The sequence below is a fragment of the Amphiprion ocellaris genome, chromosome 1 (assembly GCF_022539595.1).
Source record: "Amphiprion ocellaris isolate individual 3 ecotype Okinawa chromosome 1, ASM2253959v1, whole genome shotgun sequence".
Taxonomy (NCBI): Eukaryota; Metazoa; Chordata; class Actinopteri; family Pomacentridae; genus Amphiprion; species Amphiprion ocellaris.
The window spans coordinates 269,879-289,129 of NC_072766.1; the positions used below are offsets into that span (position 1 = coordinate 269,879).

At 42.4% G+C, this 19,251-nt stretch overlaps 1 protein-coding gene across 1 annotated transcript in view; it reads right to left on the reverse strand.

The window, feature by feature from the left end:
• Window positions 1-594: 594 nt before the first annotated feature.
• chrna7a (cholinergic receptor, nicotinic, alpha 7a (neuronal)) overlaps window positions 595-19,251 on the reverse strand; it is a 40,610-nt gene continuing 21,953 nt past the window's right edge. The window contains exons 8-10 of the mRNA XM_023269966.3: window positions 4,373-4,459; window positions 3,923-4,032; window positions 595-2,516 (exon numbers count right to left, since the gene is read on the reverse strand). Of these exons, the coding sequence (XP_023125734.2) occupies window positions 1,977-2,516; window positions 3,923-4,032; window positions 4,373-4,459 (737 nt within the window). The 3' untranslated portion in view covers window positions 595-1,976. The remainder of the gene's footprint in view (window positions 2,517-3,922; window positions 4,033-4,372; window positions 4,460-19,251) is intronic.

Genomic DNA, 19,251 nt, shown 5'->3' on the forward strand with positions numbered 1-19,251 from the left:
GAGAATACCGCTTTGTAAAAAAAAGAAAAAAAAAAAAAAAACAGCTTTTACAATTAAGAGTTTAACATAATCTTTACTAATCTTAATGTGTCAACAAGCATAACCAGGCCTCGGGGGGGGGGGGTTATCTGGCCTGTTAGACTGGGATGCAAACCGGGGTTCTTCTAGCTGTGAGCCACTGAGCAGCCCTCAAAACATATTTTCATGATAAATATTCAGAAAAGAAATGGCATTGGCATGAATGGTTTGGACCTTAACTCAAATTATGACTGACTGCACTGGTTAGCTTCAGCCACTAGGTGGCAGTTTTGCAATTTAGTGAAACACAAAAGGCTTTAAGTCTTCAATTCTTTACAACGGGGGAGTTTTATCAGAATAGATGTACAGCTATGGCCGAGGCAGGCAACTACACCATGCTGCAGATGTTTTCTATTCTATTTCTGAGTATCCTATTTATTTAGTTTGTGTTTGAATGCAGACGCAATTCTGAGCAGCTGATTTACCACTTTGCTGTCAGTGGAGGTCATCATTTTTCGTCCAAACAGAAACACGTGGATGTAGTGACAAGGTGGACATCAGCAAACACAACACAGCTGCAGGAAAACATCTTCAATCTGCCGTCCAGAACAGAAAGAATATATTTATTTATTAAATCTCACAGTGAATAAGAACAGAAACAAAAATAAAACTGATATGAAAACAGACTGATCTGAACTTGCAGTAATTCTTAATCATCACAAAATGTTGTAATAAAAGTGAGTCAGTAGGAACAGGTGTAAACATTGTTAGAATGAGGTGTTATGTTCTGCAAATGACAGTAATAAACAATAATCTGCACTTACACAAAGGTGAATAACAACGAACAACACGGTTTTAGATATAATAGTATTTATGTGATACAACAAATACATTTCAATACAAGATACTGTGGTGTTTGTATATAGAATAGATTTTCGCCATATTTTGGTGGGAAAAGACAAATTTAAAGAAAACACAGATCACAGCACAGAACAAACCACAGCTGCATTCATTGTAGGTTAGCAAAGTACGTACACCACTGAAACAGGGCTCTGTAGGATGGAGTCAAACAGTACCAGAAGATCAGAGTTGGATGATGTTCTTCAGAATACTGGGCTGTGAGATAGAAAACACAACTAAATAATCACCAACATGATAGAATGCATTTCAATTCAATCACAAGGCCTTAATTTGCTTTGTTGGCTAAATATTTGTTGGTTAAATATTTGTTGGTATACAAGTCTCAGATTAGCAGATTTAACTGAAAATTGCTGCCAGGTGAGTTTCCAAATGGTTGCTCCATTGGCACTTTTCCACCAGCACCTACTCGACTCTACTGAGTTTGTGAGGTTTTCCATCAGGACGTAGTACCTGGGACCAGCTACTATTTTAGTTCCTACTGGGCCGGGGTTCCCAGCAAGCTGAGTGGAGCCCATAATGTGACGTCTACAGAGTGCAGGCCACTGATTGGACAGGGAGTGACGACTCACCAGACCTGTACCATGGACGAATGAAGACTTTTTGTCTTTGGTGACAGAACAAAGAATACAGAGGGAGCTGGACGGAGAAAGTTTATCAGGAGGTCTCCTAGCGGATGGTCGTCCACAGATACAGCAGGACAACGAAGTAGTGTCAGGAGAAGCTGAAAAAGCTCTAAAGTGACTATCGGTCCATCAAGGACCACAACGGACGGAGTGGGTCAAACCAGAGGTGATGGAAGTGCTTTAGCCAAATGGACGCCATTTATGGACACAACGGGAGAGAGAGTGGCCTCGACTCCACCGCTGGATTATTGGAGACCATGTTGGAGGATTGAGAGTGTTTTATGACTCCACCCACGATGAGGTGGTGCTCAGCTGTAATGGAAAACCACCTAAACAGAGTCGAGTCAAGTTGAGTAGGTGCTAGTGGAAAAACGCCTTATGAAAAGAGTGATTGGTCAAGGCTTTTATTTGCCTTCAGTTGAAAAAGTCTTTAGAAATGGCCTCCACAAAGTTGGGAGCTGACATGAGGATGCCAATGGTGCAGAGGATGGTGAAGATGGAAAACGCCATGAGGCAAAGCCTGTCAATAACAGACGCGGCAAACTTCCACTCGTTGCACACGATCTCATCCTCGTCTTGGTTGTGGAAGCGCTTGGCGATGTAGCGCACCTCGTCCAGGATCTTGGCCAGCTCCACCTCCACCACGCTTCCCGTCGAGGAGCTCTGAGCCAAGGGCAGCAGCAGCTCCTCCTCGCCGGCTCGTCCCACCACCCGTCCACAGAGGACGCCGGAGTCGGGCGAGGTGGCGGCGGTGGAGTAGTGGAGGCCGTCCACACCACGGCCGCCCACGTACAGCATGTTGCCGTTGGTGGACTGGGAGGCGCTGGCGTTGAGCTCCATGCTGGTCAGGCTGCTCCGGGGAGCCTTGTTGTGGCAGGCCGAGCGAACTCGCTCCTCCCCGGGACGCTTCATACGCAGGAACCAGGCGCACCAGTTCAGCAGGAACACACGGGTCTGCAGTCAAACAGCAAGGAAAGATCAAGTTTAAATTAAAGTCTGCAGTCAAACAACAAGGAAAGATCAAGTTTAAATTACAGTCAGAATAAACAGAGAGTCTGCAGTCATATTTATGTGGATTATGGTGTGATTGGTCAACAATTTCTGGTCAACTTTAAAAAGAATATATAAAGAAGAACGATTTTACGGCAGAGGCTGTATTAACCCTCTAAAGCATAGGAGTCAAAGTCATCTTAGTCCAGGTTCCACATTCAGTCCAGTCTGATCTCCAGTGGACCGGACCAGTAAAACCACAGCAGAATAACCTAGAAATAACCACAACTCCTGATGGTTCCTTTGGTTTAGTGCAAAAAGTACATTCTGAAAATGTTCACGTTTAAGGAATTATCTTTTTACAAAACATCATGAACAACCTGCAATTTTTGAAGAAAAATAAGTTCAGTTTCATTAACATTCAGCCTCAGTTTATCATTTCCACATTCCAACTTCCAGATCACAGAGTGTCTACAAAGGAACACAACATTTAGTCACCTGGAACTGAACCATAGAGGATTTTACTTTATGACCAAAATGACAAAAGTCAGACAAAAAAAGACAAAAAAACTACAAAAACAAGACAAATATTGCAAAAATGTCACACAAAATGATCAAACAATGAACAATCTAGTAAACAGCCAAACACCACAAGCGAGACAAAAAAAACCACAAAACAACAAAAACAACGCACAAAACAACGAATAAAGCAAAACACAAAATGACAAAAATAAGACAAAACACAAGCGAGACAAAAAGGAAACACAAAACAACAAAAACATGAGACTAAACGACAAAAATGAGACAAAAAAGAACAAAAAACAAGACAAAATGAGACACCAAACGACAAAAGAACAATAAACAATCTAGTATTTTACTTCATGATCTCAACAACTTGTCATGGTCTAGAAATTATTTTAAATTTATAGTTTTACTCATTTACAATCTGTAGTTAATGTCTTCTCTGGAATTTTTACACTTTGATGGCCGGATTGGACCCTCTGGAGGACCGCTTTTGGCCCACGGACCTCATGTTGGACCCCCCTGCTTTAGACCTGTCCAGGATGTTCTATCAGGAGACTTCATTGTGCATCACTGAGGAAACATAAATGCTGACTCTGCATCCTCCTGGATATATCTGAGCAGATGTTTTTCCATCTAGAAACCCAGTGGGACACAACAGTTCTAGAAAATGGATGTAATTCAGCATAAAGGACTGCAAGTGAAGCAACATTGACTGGGAAATAATTGAAATAATGACAGAAACAAAACTGATGTTTTCCACAGTTCTGTGGTGCTGTTGGAGGTAAATGCATACCAATGACATGGTTGAGGTTAGAAATAATGGTGTGATATGAAACAACACTCACCCACTTGGGCATCTTGCCTCCATCGGGGTCATGGTGGTGATATTGCAAGACAAGAACTGTGGCAATTACTGAGAGCCCAACAATCACCATAGTGGTGGCAAAGTACTGAGCTGGGAACAGAAGGATGGACAGAGTTTAATCATTCACGTATAAAACAGGTAAAACTAGAAAGGTTCTGAGTCTAAATTCACAGATCGAGAGTAAATTTCCTTCTCGCCTTCAGCACAAGACTCATTTTATGTGTCACAGAAATGGAAAAAAATATTTTTTATTCCACCGATTCAAATACGGTGAGTCAGATCTCTAAATAAAAAATATTAGCCCTGAATAGCTGCCTGAACTTAGCTATACTGTGATACAAGAGTCCTTCATGAGAAATGACTCCAGAAATGTTCCCCACGCCTTCTCTCTGATAGCAGCTGACACCCGTAGCCATCACTTTTACCTCACCTATTAACGGCACCGAGTCCGACGTGGCGGGCATAATCTCTGCAACCAGCAGCATGAAGACAGTCAGGGAGAGCAGCACTGTGATCCCTGGAAGGACACCAAACCCCAGTTAGCACTGCACAACAAAACCACAGAGTGACATGAGATGTATTCTGATCAGTTCTGACAGTAAACCCTCAGCTCTGCCACAAGTCAGCAGAAACTGGAGGTTATATGTGAGAAGATCCTATGAAACACATTTTTGTCATAATATACAGAAGATTAAGTTCAATATTTCATTTTTTTTGGCATTTAAAATACTCCTCTTATGCTAATTTTGCCTTTTTTAAAAATGTCATGCCTATCCTTCATTGCACAGAATCCTCAGAATCAGGACTGCACAGCAGCTGAAGCTTATCGAAGCTTATCGTGTCAAAGTCGCTCCCTATGCAACCTCCAGCAGGTATGTCTAAAACACCTGTGAGGAGGGCAGGTTCCACTAATGAGCCGACAGCACTGAGCTGCCAGCTCATATTGTAAAAGACTGAACTTGTCAGGAGAATTAAGCGTCACATCTTAATTAACTCTCATGTACATTTTACATCTCTGAACACCGAGTAGCTGCATTCACGTCGTCATACCTGCTGCTGCAGTCGCTTCTTTGGACCTAGAAAGAGCTTTGAAAGCCTTTTAAAGGACTACAGGTGGTGCATGTGTGGTCCTCAGTGGATATAAAGACTGTTTTTTGTCTTTATTGGATAGAAACAGTGGAGATAGACTTGAAAGAGAGCAGAAAATGTCATTTTCACCCTTGTGGCATCCACTTTAGTCAGTTGGCTTTGCTGTAGTCTACCGTCAACTGCCAGATATCTGAGACTGTAGCTTATTATTCCATATATAAAACTATACAGCATTATCTGCTTCTTGATTCTGGCCCTGCACATACTTTCATTTTATTTGTGTTTGCTGTCATCTAACTCTTTAAAAACTGCAATCGAGTCAAAAGAGACTTACCTTTACAGTGACATTTCACTGTGCATTACACTATGTAGACTAGTGTTTCTGATAAATAAAGGTCTTGAGTGACGGTGATTGAGTTACTCTGAACCAACAACTGCAATTTGGAGGTAAATGAATCACAGCTGACAGTCTGTAGGCTTTGCCATGAGAGGTCTGTGACTCAAAGTGTCATTTTCCCGCAGAAACTGAAGGTAAAAGTGTTCAAGCAGTGAGATGACAAACCAAAGTAGAGAACAAAAAGGTTTTAGTCAGATATAAACAGAAATATCAAACAAAAAAGTCCCAGAAACTGAGATGTTGAGGTGCTACTGAATGGATCCATGATATGAAGGCAGATGTGGTCCATTGTTCTGTTTTTCAGCACGGTGTCACTTTCATAATAAAGTCCAAAAAGGAGAGAATACTTCTGTCCACCTCAAAATAAACTTTTGTTGGGGTGTAATCCAGGAAATACATCCCTGGGAGGTACTGCACATCACCATTCCCTTCATTTACTCCAGAACACCACTGTAGAAACAGTCTGCCTGATGCTTCATGATGAGGTTATTGTAAAATAGAACCTGAGCCTGAAACTGAAGCAGGAAATATTACCAGCTGTCTCTGGAAAATGTTCCTGGTCAGGTTCTGAGTTGTTATTTTAAAGTTCCTCTCCGGTTATTGCCTCCAAATGTCTGCATCAGCGTATTTAGAAGTTTGTTTTTTGCCATGATAATAATAATCCCTTCACTCCTTGAAGTGGCTCAGATGTGAATAAATGAATGTTTTTGTTTCAGGCATGTGAGAAAAATTAAAAAGTCACAAAAACAAATCAAAATATTCAAAACATCAACAAAACAAACAAACAAAACAACAAAAAAATAACCCAACATATCCAAAAAGAAGTAGGACGAAACCTGAGCTTATTTCCTGCGAGTCCTTCTCCATCCTGACATCAGTCACTCAGAGCTCCATCCCATAGTTACTCATTAACATATTTACAAACAACACAGAACATAAATAACATAAATAAACAAATACTGAATAATCAGTGATAAACCCACGTCAAAGACGGAACTCTACACCGTGACTTTCTCTACATCTATGAAGTCCACTCATCACTCGCTGCAGCTGGAGCACACCAGCTCACCTACACGACTCTGTGCTTCTATTAACAGTTAATCAGCTCAGAAATGAGTTCTGTAGAAGAAAAACAACACAGAAGCCCCAACCTGGTGTAACAGGGTCAGTAATGGAGCAGTGATTGTGGGTTAAATCTATATGAATTGTATTAGTAATACATAATATACCATATAGATTTTATTTTATTGTTCTTACATTTGTTGTTATAGTTACACAAAGTTCGGTCTGCCTCTCAGTTGTTGTGTGGAACCTTCGCTGTGGGGTTCCTGGGGGTAGGTAGGGTTAGGGTTAGGGGTACTACGGACACTTTTAGCCTCCCCACGCCTTCCTGTAACTGAGTTTTTCCTGCCTTAACTCTTCCCTGTTGTTTCTGTGTTCTGACAGAGAGGTAACCCAGAATGTGCAGCTGGAATTTGTGTGTTTAATGTCAAATAATTCTACTTCTGATATGGTTTTGCATTGTTTAATTTCTGTAGGAGGTCAAGTCTTGTGTGACGGATGATCTTGTGTGTCTTTTCTATCAACTGTAAAGGGCTCTAATAAACGGAGATGGCCTCCACACAAAGATCTGTGTGTTGATTGAATTAATACGACGCAGAGAAGAGAAGCCACCGGCTCCTCTGACATCACGTATGAAACCCCAAAGTCTGAATCCATGTTTGAGTTTCTACCATCAGCACGCTGCACTTTTAAGGTAGAAATGTTCAGGACATGACTGATTTCACTCATGATGTCATTTAGTATTTACAAAGACACCAAATGTATGTTAACAAGGAAAAAAAACAGATTTTCACCAGATGAAGTATCTGAATTAAGAACGTTTGACAAGAGCATAAAGATATTCATTTATGTGGAACTTCATTTTTCAGTTTCTTTTTTTATTTCCACAAAAAGTCCACTGACTTCCTGTATACTTTATCACCTTCAGCTCTTTTTTCCCTGCATTATTTCTCTCCCTGCCTGTTAAAAACTGATGCCTCCTCTCAGTCTGTGTTTCTGAGATTGCAGTTTTAAGGTAGAAATGCTCAGTCATGGTGCTCAATGATAATTCTTCTGATTTGTCTTCAAGCACATTAAAAAACATATGAACATGTTAGTTAGGTGAAAAATTGATTTTTTTTTTTTTTTAAACCAGTGGGGATCTTTAAGTGCTTTGATTTAACACCTAACTGTCTGCACAGCATTACAAAATTTAAAGATGAAATATGTCTTCCTAGTTTAGATGAAGCAAACTTTTACACCCTCTCTCTGATGTCTAACTTTTTTAGAGGTTTAATTGATAACTGAAGATTAACTCTAAAAACATGGACACAGTTCTAATTAACATGATCACAGTGTTGTCTGTGATTCTTCCAATTTAAAAAATGGGTAACAGGGAAAGTTACATTTTTTATTGACCTACATTATATGTTATTTCTGGTTTCTCGAGGGTTTGAATTATTCTTTTTATTCTGTACGTTTTCTCTCGTATGATGCCAGAGTCGGCGTGCTTCACAGTCAGACATGTGAGCTCAGCTCACATTTCCAGCATGTTCATGCAAAATGCAGAAACTGTGACAGTAAATATTCACACACCATCATATTCCTGTCAGTGCGTTTTTCAGTTTTACCAATCACACTTCTCATGACAGTCCAATTCTGCTGAAATTAAATCTGGAAATAAATGCGGCCATCAAAGCACTTCTTCCTCAATGAGTGTTCATCATTATCATATAAAGGGGCGGGTTGATGTACGGACTTCATATGCTGCCTTCTAATGAACACATGGAGTTTAAGTCAGAACTACAACTCATCACGTATGCTTGATTTATCCTGTGAACTACATTATTTAACCCTTGTGTCGTCCTGCGGGTCAAAATTAACCCATTTTAAAGTTTGAAAATGTGGAAAAAAAGAATATTTTCACAGAGAAACTTCTGATGTCCACATTTTCACATTTTTGGGAAATCTTTGAACATTTTTTGGTGGGAAAAAAAGAAATGTTAAAAATGTTTCTTAAGATCATTCACAAAAAAAATTATTTATCAGACGTATTTAAGCATCTTGTTCTGCACTCTGACTCCTCACATCAAAGAATCAGGTGCTGGTAAAAGTTCCACAGTCCAGGATCAAACTAAAAAAGTAGAGCATGATTTTTACTGTTTCAGCTCAAATACTGGAGAAAAAGCTCGACCTCACTGACAGAACAGAAAAGCTTTAAAAAAAAAAAAAACTGTACAGACGGGAATCTGCATATTTTATTGCCTTTTCTAAAGGTTTTGTTGTTGCTCTATTGTTGTGAAGCACCTTATAACTCCAGCTTTAAAAGGCTCTATAGAAATAACGTTTAATTTTATCATTATTTTTATTCTTACTGTATTTTATTGCAGATCCACCTCCTAAATCATATCACTAAAATCGTACATAAGCTGTGTGTTCTCACACTGAAATCTGCTTCAAATATTTACTAAAATACAACAACGTTAAATTATGATGCAATTAAAGTGAAAAATGACCACAGTCATAAAAGCGGTGTTTGCAGTTGCGTTGGGTTGCATTTCAGCATGAGGGCTGAAAGCTGCTGCTTCTTCTGGACACTCAATAATAATTAATGAGAGGCAATTAATATTTAAATTTCCAAAAGCGTTAGGGAATAATGCAGTAAAACTCTGATCTGCAGCTTCTGACGTGTTCAGTATTTCAACATTATTCCCTCAAAGGGAACGAGCGAGGCATTGTACAGGACGGAAACTCAGTGTGAAGCAGAACACAGAGAGTTTTGCTTTTTACTTGTGAAACATGCTGGATGTTTAATGTCGTTGAGCTTTTGGCTGTTTAGTTACTGTTTTATTTTGTCATTCTCTGGAGTTGTGTTTCTGTTGTTGTCTTTACTTCCTGATCTGTCTGTTTCTGTCCCTTCTGATTTCCATGATCTGTTGTTTTACCTGCGTCCAGTAAACCACCTGTGTAGAAATAGTCCAGCCTTTCCCTTTACTCTCTGCCACTTCTTCCTGTTTTCTGCTCCTGCTGCTGGATTAATTACCTTGAGGGTTAGACTACAAAGCGAGATCAGTGGGTTAACAGGTATGTAGACCCTAAAGTCAGAGTTTTCAGCATTATGAACCTGCTGGATCTCCATGGTAACTGGTGCTGCGGAGCTCTTCTGTTCAGAGTTTCAGGATTTAAATGGGCTGGAAGAGGCGTCTCCATTTAAACTAATCTTTTACTGTTGACTCTTTACGAGTGATGCAGAGTGATATTTCTGAGAACTTGTTGAGCTGTAAATCACTGAAACCACTGAATGGAGCCGTGCAGTTACAGTATGGCACGCTGTATGCATCGTGTTGCCATGGGAACCACACATATTTTCAGCTGGTGATGCAGAAATCACATAAATATGTTTTTCTGTTTGGTGCTGTTTTGCTGGTAGAACACAGATTATTCTACAGAGAATATTCAATCAGTAACATTAATTTCACTTCCATTGGCCATAAATTAAAGTGATCTCCTGCATTATGGGACCTAAATGCACTTTAATACAATATCATGTTTGATGTATGAAATTTAAAGATTAACACCTTTGATGTGCAGCTGCCGTCACTGCTTTTCGCGGATGATGTGGTCCTGTTGGCTTCATCATGCCAGGACCTCCAACTCTCACTGGATCGGTTCGCAGCCGAGTGTGAAGCGGTCGGGATGAGGATCAGCACCTCCAAATCCGAGTCCATGGTCCTCAGCCGGAAAAGGGTGGAGTGCACTCTCCGGGTCAGGGATGAGGTCCTGCCCCAAGTGGAGGAGTTTAAGTACCTCGGGGTCTTGTTCACGAGTGAGGGAAGGATGGAGCGAGAGATCGACCGGCGGATTGCCACGGCCTCCGCAGTAATGCGGACGCTGTACAGGTCCGTCGTGGTAAAGAAGGAGCTGAGCCGAAAGGCGAAGCTCTCAATTTACCGGTCGATCTACGTTCCTACCCTCACCTATGGTCACGAGCTTTGGGTAGTGACCGAAAGAACAAGATCGCGGGTACAAGCGGCTGAAATGAGTTTCCTCCGCAGGGTGGCTGGGCTCTCCCTTAGAGATAGGGTGAGAAGCTCGGCCATCCGGGAAGATCTCAGAGTAGAGCCGCTGCTCCTCCGCGTAGAGAGGAGCCAGATGAGGTGGCTCGGGCATCTAATTAGGATGCCCCCCGGACGCCTCCCCGGTGAGGTGTTTAGGGCACGTCCCACTGGGAGGAGGCCCCGGGGAAGACCCAGGACACGCTGGAGAGACTATGTCTCCCAGCTGGCCTGGGAACGCCTTGGGGTCCCCCGGGAGGAGCTTGATGATGTGGCCGGGGAGAGGGAGGTCTGGGCTTCCCTCCTAAAGCTGCTGCCCCCGCGACCCGACTCGGATCAGCGGTAGAAGATGGATGGATGGATGGATGTGCAGCTGCATTGATCGGTAAAATCAATATACTACCAGCATTCCTGTCTTGCATCATTTGCAGTAGCAGCACTTTTTACAATTTGTATTCATGTTGTTGTCCAATAAAACCACCGGTTGACTGCAGCAGGCAGGACACCACTGGTTCATTTCGTGCAGAAGAAGAGTCACATGACGTGAAATGTCCCCTTCTATGTGAAGGTGTTGTGGCATTTTAAGACTGAACTAATTATAAAATCGGACTAATAGGATGTGTGAATCAAATTTAAGAGCAAACAATGATAGGACTGGAAGATATAACATGTTAACTGAAGTCATGAATTCACTAAATAATCCTGAGGAAAGCAGCAAAACAACAAAAGCCCATGGAGCCCATAAAAGACATAAGAATGGAGGTCGTCTGCACTCGCTGAGCTAAACACAAATAAGGCCAACCTAGCAAGAATAAAAAAGAGGAGGTGGTCTAACTTTTGATGCAACTACATCATACACATCCTGATTGGGTCTTAAGATGATGGCTTGTGGCTTCCAGGATGAAGAGGAGTGTTTAGACGACGTTTGCATGTGTAAAGGGTTAAAAATGTTTATCTTAGAGATGAATGGGAATACAGTTAAAAGGTTAAATATGTCATAAGAAAAGATTAAAAAGTCATTGAGACTAAGACAGCTAATTGCTAAAAATGTTATGTTAAAAATGTGTTTAAAAACAGATACCCTTATATAGAAAATTTTTTAAAAACTATTTCACTGTGTCTAAGTATGTAAAAAAAAACTAATTTCATGGTGCATTACTGATTTCTGTGTCAAAGCAATTTTCAAACAGGTCACTAGATGGCGCATAGTGCCAGAGAAGAACATAAAACTGCCTTGAGGCACTTGCTGCAGAATAAATCCTGCTGCCGAGCTGAATGGAAGCTAAAACGTGTGTCTCTTTGTTTACACATACAGGTGGGTTTATATTCCTCAAAACCATATGCATGTACCCCAGAATAAGGGCATATTGTGTTGTGAATTCTTGGATATAATGTGCAATGTTTAGAGTCGAGTTTTGTCGAAGTTATGGGTAGAGATATAGCTGTTTTGTCGCATGCGACCACGCTAGGCTAGCGGACCTGTTGCTAATAAGCTAAGTAAGTTGCTAACACAGAATCAGTAAAGTTTGACACTGTTAGTTTAAATGTTGTTTCGTGTGTAATTTGGAGTGAATTCAAAGAATATGTAAGTGACCGTGACAAGTTTGTATGGAGAAACGTTTTGCATTTGTTTTCTGAAGCCCACAATTGTTTATGTCAGATTCAGAATACTGTCTATACATCTGGTATTATTGAGTAATTTCCAAATTAATAGAATATTTTGTGTCATTATTTCTTGTTCAAGAAAGCAGAATAAATCCTGCTGCCGAGCTGAATGGAAGCTAAAACGTGTGTCTCTTTGTTTACACATACAGACAGGATTTATAAACACACCCCACCTGACACCTGCCGGGCCAGGGGGGTTACATTTCTGGGGGCTCGTCCCGGGATCAGCACCTTTCACTCGTGGTAGCTGATCATCTATAACTGAACCTGATGTAAAGATCCCAGACCAACGTGCTACACTGATTTCTGAGGTGGAGAGATGACTGCGCTTCAAGAACTGCGGAGGGAGATCCAGAGGAAACTCCATCAGCTGATCAACGCCGCCAGAACAGATCTGCTCTACAAGCTGGTAGCCTCTATCAATGATGGGGTACAGGAAGATATACCAGGGGATGATGCAACAGATGTGGAACTCTACGACTTCATCATGGACTTTATGAGAAGTGACACGTTGGTGAGTCTGGAGGACAGTGGCATGAGCCGCCTGTTAATCTTCAATGACCTGATCACTGAACTGCAACAGCCTGCATCAGCTTCAGAGGAGCAGTGTGAGTTCCCGGCAGAAGCTGTGTCGCTTGAGGTACCTCCAGTGGTTCTTGCAAAGCCAGACAGATCATCATCTGTAACAAGTCAGGTGACTGATGTGATAAAGCTGACAGATGTTGCTGCTTTATTACCTCGAAGAGAGTTCAAAATATACAGTGGACAGATTTCTGACTCAGACTCTGATGTTAGTTATACCTCACTGTGTAGACAGATTGAAGAAGGGCTAGCTGAGAATTTCACTGAGGCAGAAGTTATTCGTACTGTCTTAAAAATAATCAAGCCTGGTACATTCAAAGACATGCTTATGACAAAAGAGGGGTTAACTGTAGCTGAGCTCAAACGTTTTCTGAGAGCACACTTACGTGACAAGAGTAGTGCAGAGTTATTCCAGGAGCTTAGCAATGCTAGACAACAGGAAAGAGAAACTCCACAACAGTTCATGTACCGACTCATGGGACTGAAACAACGAATACTGTTTGCTTCTCAGCAAGGTAGTTCAGAGTTTCAGTATGATAGCAAACTTGTGAGTGGAGTATTCCTTCATTCACTATATCAGGGAATAAGTGAGAAATATGTATATGTTAGGAGAGACCTTAAACCTGTTATGACCAACACAAGTGTAACTGATGACTTTATACTTGAAATTATTACCAAATCAGTTAGGGAAGAGGTCGCGAGACAGGCACGCCTTGGTCAAACAAACAAAGCTAAAACAGTTGCAGTTAATGCCACTCAGCAAGCAGACAGACATGTAGTCCAGCCTTCAGTGGAAGTCCAAGCCAGTGTTCTTCAAACCCAAGCAGAGGTACAGGCAAACCGCACAGCTATACATGAACTAACAGCCAATGTCGCCGCCTTGGCTAAGACGATAGAGAAGGCTCTCACCCCTGTGGCAAGTGCTCCAGAGTCAGCACAAGTTAACTTAGCAAGTACAGTGCAACCATCCAACTCTGCCACCAGGGGGAAATGTAAGCAATGTGCAGCCCAAGGCGCTACAAGCTGTCACCATTGTTTTAAGTGTGGTAAAGAGGGACACAGAGCTGTGGGCTGCCTGTCAAAGACTAAGCTCATGGGAAACGAGATGAGGTCACTGGGGAGGGACCACCAGTGACCAACCAAGAGCCAGAGTCCCATGTCACAGTGATCAACAAAAACTACACCACTTCAGTCAAAGCCCAACCACCATTACAGCACAGAATAACAAGAGGAAGTCGTATAGCAAAACTGATTGGAAAAAAATGTAAGCTCTCCTGTTATCTTAATGGTGTGAAGACTGACATGTTACTGGATAGTGGAGCACAAGTTACTATCCTAGAAAAATCATGGCTAACAAAAAACTTACCAAATGCTAAGATCCGGCCACTTCAAGATCTTGTGCAAGATGATCCACTCAAAATCACAGCAGCTAATGGGACTGATGTTCCCTTTGAAGGATGGACTGAAATATTAGTGGAAATCAAAAGTGCAGAACATGGTCAAGTTGCCATTAATGTGCCCATGTTAGTGAGTCAGAGCTGTGTTAGTGGACTATTATTGGGGTTCAATGTAATCGAAGAAATCATCCTTGAGAGTCTTGAGCAGCCAGGAAGTGTTAGTCTGAGTGACTTACTGGCGGAAGCGTTACAGCTCCACAGAGATACTGCTGAAACCATGGTTGCTGTCATCAGTGAGACCCCAGCCCAAGGAAAACCTGCTAATAACACCATCAGAGTAGGAAAGAGAGGTCTCACAGTCCCAAGTGGCCAAATATGTGAGGCGAAGTGTCATATCCGAACATGGCCAAAGGGAGGAACAATGTTATTTGAACCTGACTTCGAGACTGCCCTACCTGAGGGGCTGGAGCTGTTTCCTTCATTGGTTGATGTACCTTGTGGTGCTTTCAAAACTGTAAAGATACCAGTCAGCAACTCTACCAAGCATGACATTTTCCTGCCACCAAGACTAGTCTTAGGCCATATAGAAGAAATCCTTGACAGCAGGCCAGTAACATTTAGTTCATTACCCCAGCAGTCAGCACAGTCAACCGAAGACACTCACTTGTGCACCACACAGGTTAATTCAGTAGGCGACACCAGTGAAAGAACAAGCAGCTCAACAGACTCACATACACAAGAAAAATGGCACCCTCCTGTCAGTTTAGAACATCTTGATCCTGAACAGCAGGAAGTGGTACGCCAGATGCTTTTTGAGGAGTCTGATGTGTTTGCCAGGGAGGAAGGAGACATAGGCTGTATACCAAACTTACAACTCAAGATCAATGTTGTGGATGATAACCCTGTTCAAAAGTGCTACAGTTCCATACCCAGACCCCTGTACAAGGAGGTAAAACAGTACGTGCAAAATCTCTTGGACAGAGGTTGGATCCGCAAATCTGTGTCTTCATATTCTTCTCCAGTGGTGTGTGTTAGAAAAAAGGACCAGAGTCTTCGTCTGTGTGTGGACTTTCGAGGGCTGAATCGAAAAACAATTCCAGATCGTCACCCATTGCCACGAATCCAGGATCTGCTTGACAGTTTGGGGGGCAACACCTGGTTCTCCATACTCGATCAAGGCAGTGCATACCACCAAGGATTCGTGAGTGAGGAATCCAGACATCTCACAGCTTTCAGCACACCATGGGGGTTGTATGAATGGGTCCGTATCCCTTTTGGTTTAACTAATGCCCCTGCAGCTTTCCAGAGGTGTATGGAAAGCGTGTTGGAAGGTATTCGAGACGAATGCTGTGCTCCATACCTTGATGATGTGTTGTGTTACTCAGCGTCCTTTGAGGACCACATACATCACCTCAGACAAGTTCTCAGCCACGTGAGGGAACATGGCATCAAACTGAGACCCACCAAGTGTGAGTTGTTCAAAAGAGAGGTTCGTTACCTTGGCAGGCTGGTGTCTGGAGAAGGAGTAAAGATTGATCCACAGGATTTGGCAGCAGTGATGGCACTTAAAGACAAACAACCCTGCACTGTTGGAGATGTCAAGTCCCTGTTGGGATTTCTGGGATACTACCGCTCCTTTATCCAAGACTTCTCCCGACTGGCAAAACCATTGTTTGAACTGCTGCAGAAACCAAATGACATTAAAGATGACACTCAGAGTCAGTCTGGCAAAAGTACAGTCAGGGCCAGGAAGGCAGATAAAGGGCAGCTTCCATCCAAAACACCCATCATATGGCAAGCAAAACACAGGGATGCTGTGGCGAAGTTGTTGGAAATGCTAACTCACCCTCCCGTCCTAGCTTACCCCAACTTCGACTGTCCATTTGTACTGCACACCGATGCGTCCAATGAAGGGTTGGGAGCAGTGTTATACCAGCGTCAAGAAAACAAGTTAAGGGTCATTGGTTATGGCTCAAGAACTCTAACACCTGCTGAGAGAAATTACCACCTCCACTCCGGTAAACTTGAGTTCTTGGCTCTCAAATGGGCCATCTGTGATAAGTTTAGGGATTATTTGTATTACGCCCCAACATTCACAGTGTACACCGATAACAACCCTTTAACTTACATTCTCAGCACTGCCAGATTAAATGCTGTGGGACACAGATGGGTCGGTGAGCTCGCTGATTTCCACTTTGATATCAAATACCGGCCAGGGAAGATGAACACAGATGCAGATACATTGTCAAGGTATCCACTGAAACTTCAGGATGGCATGAAAGAACACACAGAGATTATCTCACCTGAGATTGTCTCTACAATATGGCGGGGCAGCAAAGCAGCTCAAGAGAGTGATGTACCTTGGGTTGCCGCCCTGCAGCTTAGCGTTGCACATGTGGATGCTGTGACCCCTGAGAATATTTCCGGTGTTGCACCAGAAGACATGTATGTGGCACAGCAGGAAGACACAGACATTGCAGAAGTTGTCTCACTGAAACTTAAGAACTGGACTCCAAATAAAAGCGACAAAAGAAACATGAGGAAAGAGACCAAAAGACTGCTATTTGAATGGAATAAGCTTGAGGTGGATGATGGCATTCTCTATCGAAAGACTGAACAACACAGGCAGCTTGTCCTTCCAAAAAAGTTGAGAGCCATTGTGCTGAAAAGCCTGCACAATGACATGGGCCATGTTGGTGCTGAGAAAGTGACTCATCTTGCCCGTGAGAGATTTTACTGGCCCAACATGCAGAATGAGATAGAAGACTATGTTAACAAAAGATGTGTCTGCCTTAAACAGAAACGCCCCAGTCTTCCCCAGAGAGCACCCATGGGACACATCTCCACAAGCAGTCCGTTCGAGTTAGTATGCATTGACTACTTACACTTGGAGCAAAGTCAAGGCTATGAGTATATACTTGTCCTAGTCGACCATTTCACACGCTTTGCTCAAGCGTATCCAACAAAAAATAAAGCAGGTAAAACGGCAGCCGACAAGATTTTTCAGGACTTCATTCCCCGCTTTGGATATCCTGAGAAGCTTCACCATGATCAGGGGAAGGAGTTTGAGAACAGCTTGTTCAACAGATTACAGCAGTTGGCTGGTATTGGTCATTCACGAACTACACCATACCACCCGCAGGGTAACCCGGTGGAGAGGCTGAATCGCACGCTACTCCAAATGCTGCGTACCCTGGAAGAGGAAAAAAAGAGTCAGTGGAAAGATCATCTCCCTCATGTGGTACACGCCTATAATTGCACAAGGCATGAAGCCACCGGCTTTTCCCCGTTTTTCCTCTTATATGGCCGACCTCCGCGCTTACCTGTTGACTTACTGTTCCCACCCAAGAAAGAGCCTGAGTCCCCTGATCAGCAGGCATACGCACAGAAATGGGCAAACAGAATGCGTTCTGCTTATGAAATCGCAGCCCAAAACAGTGAAAAATCCTCAGCCAAAAGTAAGAACCAATATGACAGAACAGTTAGGGGTGCTGTTCTTCACCCAGGAGATCGAGTGCTGGTGAAAAACCTTTCAGAGAGAGGAGGTCCTGGGAAGTTGAGAGCGTATTGGGAACAGATGGTGCATCGTGTTGTGGAGAGAGTTAATGAGGGGCCAGTTTACAAAGTTCAACCTGAGAAGGGACCCAAAACTCTGCGTGTACTCCACAGAAACCTTCTCCTTCCAGTTAATGAACTACCCCTGGAAGAGACACTCCCAGCACCAACCCAGAAAAGAAAAGGGAAGCCTAAGAAACAAAAACAGACTATTACTGACACACAGGAAGAAAACACAGAAAGTTCTGGTGAGGAGTACACTTACCAACCAGTTCCATGCTACAGATTGATGAGACCTCAACAGACAGAGCATCATCAACCAGTGCAGCGTCCTCAGACTGAGCAAAGGCTAAGTGCCACAGCCCGTGACTTTCATCCCGCTGTTAGAGAGGAAACAGGCAACCAGGACCAGGGGGAAAACGTGCCACAAGGGGAGAATGAAACTCTTCAGGATGTCATACTGGAGGAAGATGCACAAGATAGATCACAAGGAAACGTGGAAGCAGAGGGAGAACAGGGAGTGGAAACACCGACAGTGAGGAGATCCCAACGGACAGTCAAACCAAAGGAAGTGTTCACCTATGGCACACTGGGACAGCCACTTTACCAGCAGTGGAATGCAGGGATAAACTCGCTCCTGTCAGGCTACCCTACCACAGGTAATCTCAGTGCTGTTCCACTGTCATACCTCAATTACCCACCTCCTTACTACTACAACTGCTTCACCCAAGCTTACTAATCTGTCATAAACTCAACTACTAAACATAGCAAATGTCAGGAGACATTCAAAAAAGCAGGGGAGAGTGTAAAGGGTTAAAAATGTTTATCTTAGAGATGAATGGGAATACAGTTAAAAGGTTAAATATGTCATAAGAAAAGATTAAAAAGTCATTGAGACTAAGACAGCTAATTGCTAAAAATGTTATGTTAAAAATGTGTTTAAAAACAGATACCCTTATATAGAAAATTTTTTAAAAACTATTTCACTGTGTCTAAGTATGTAAAAAAAAACTAATTTCATGGTGCATTACTGATTTCTGTGTCAAAGCAATTTTCAAACAGGTCACTAGATGGCGCATAGTGCCAGAGAAGAACATAAAACTGCCTTGAGGCACTTGCTGCAGAATAAATCCTGCTGCCGAGCTGAATGGAAGCTAAAACGTGTGTCTCTTTGTTTACACATACAGGTGGGTTTATATTCCTCAAAACCATATGCATGTACCCCAGAATAAGGGCATATTGTGTTGTGAATTCTTGGATATAATGTGCAATGTTTAGAGTCGAGTTTTGTCGAAGTTATGGGTAGAGATATAGCTGTTTTGTCGCATGCGACCACGCTAGGCTAGCGGACCTGTTGCTAATAAGCTAAGTAAGTTGCTAACACAGAATCAGTAAAGTTTGACACTGTTAGTTTAAATGTTGTTTCGTGTGTAATTTGGAGTGAATTCAAAGAATATGTAAGTGACCGTGACAAGTTTGTATGGAGAAACGTTTTGCATTTGTTTTCTGAAGCCCACAATTGTTTATG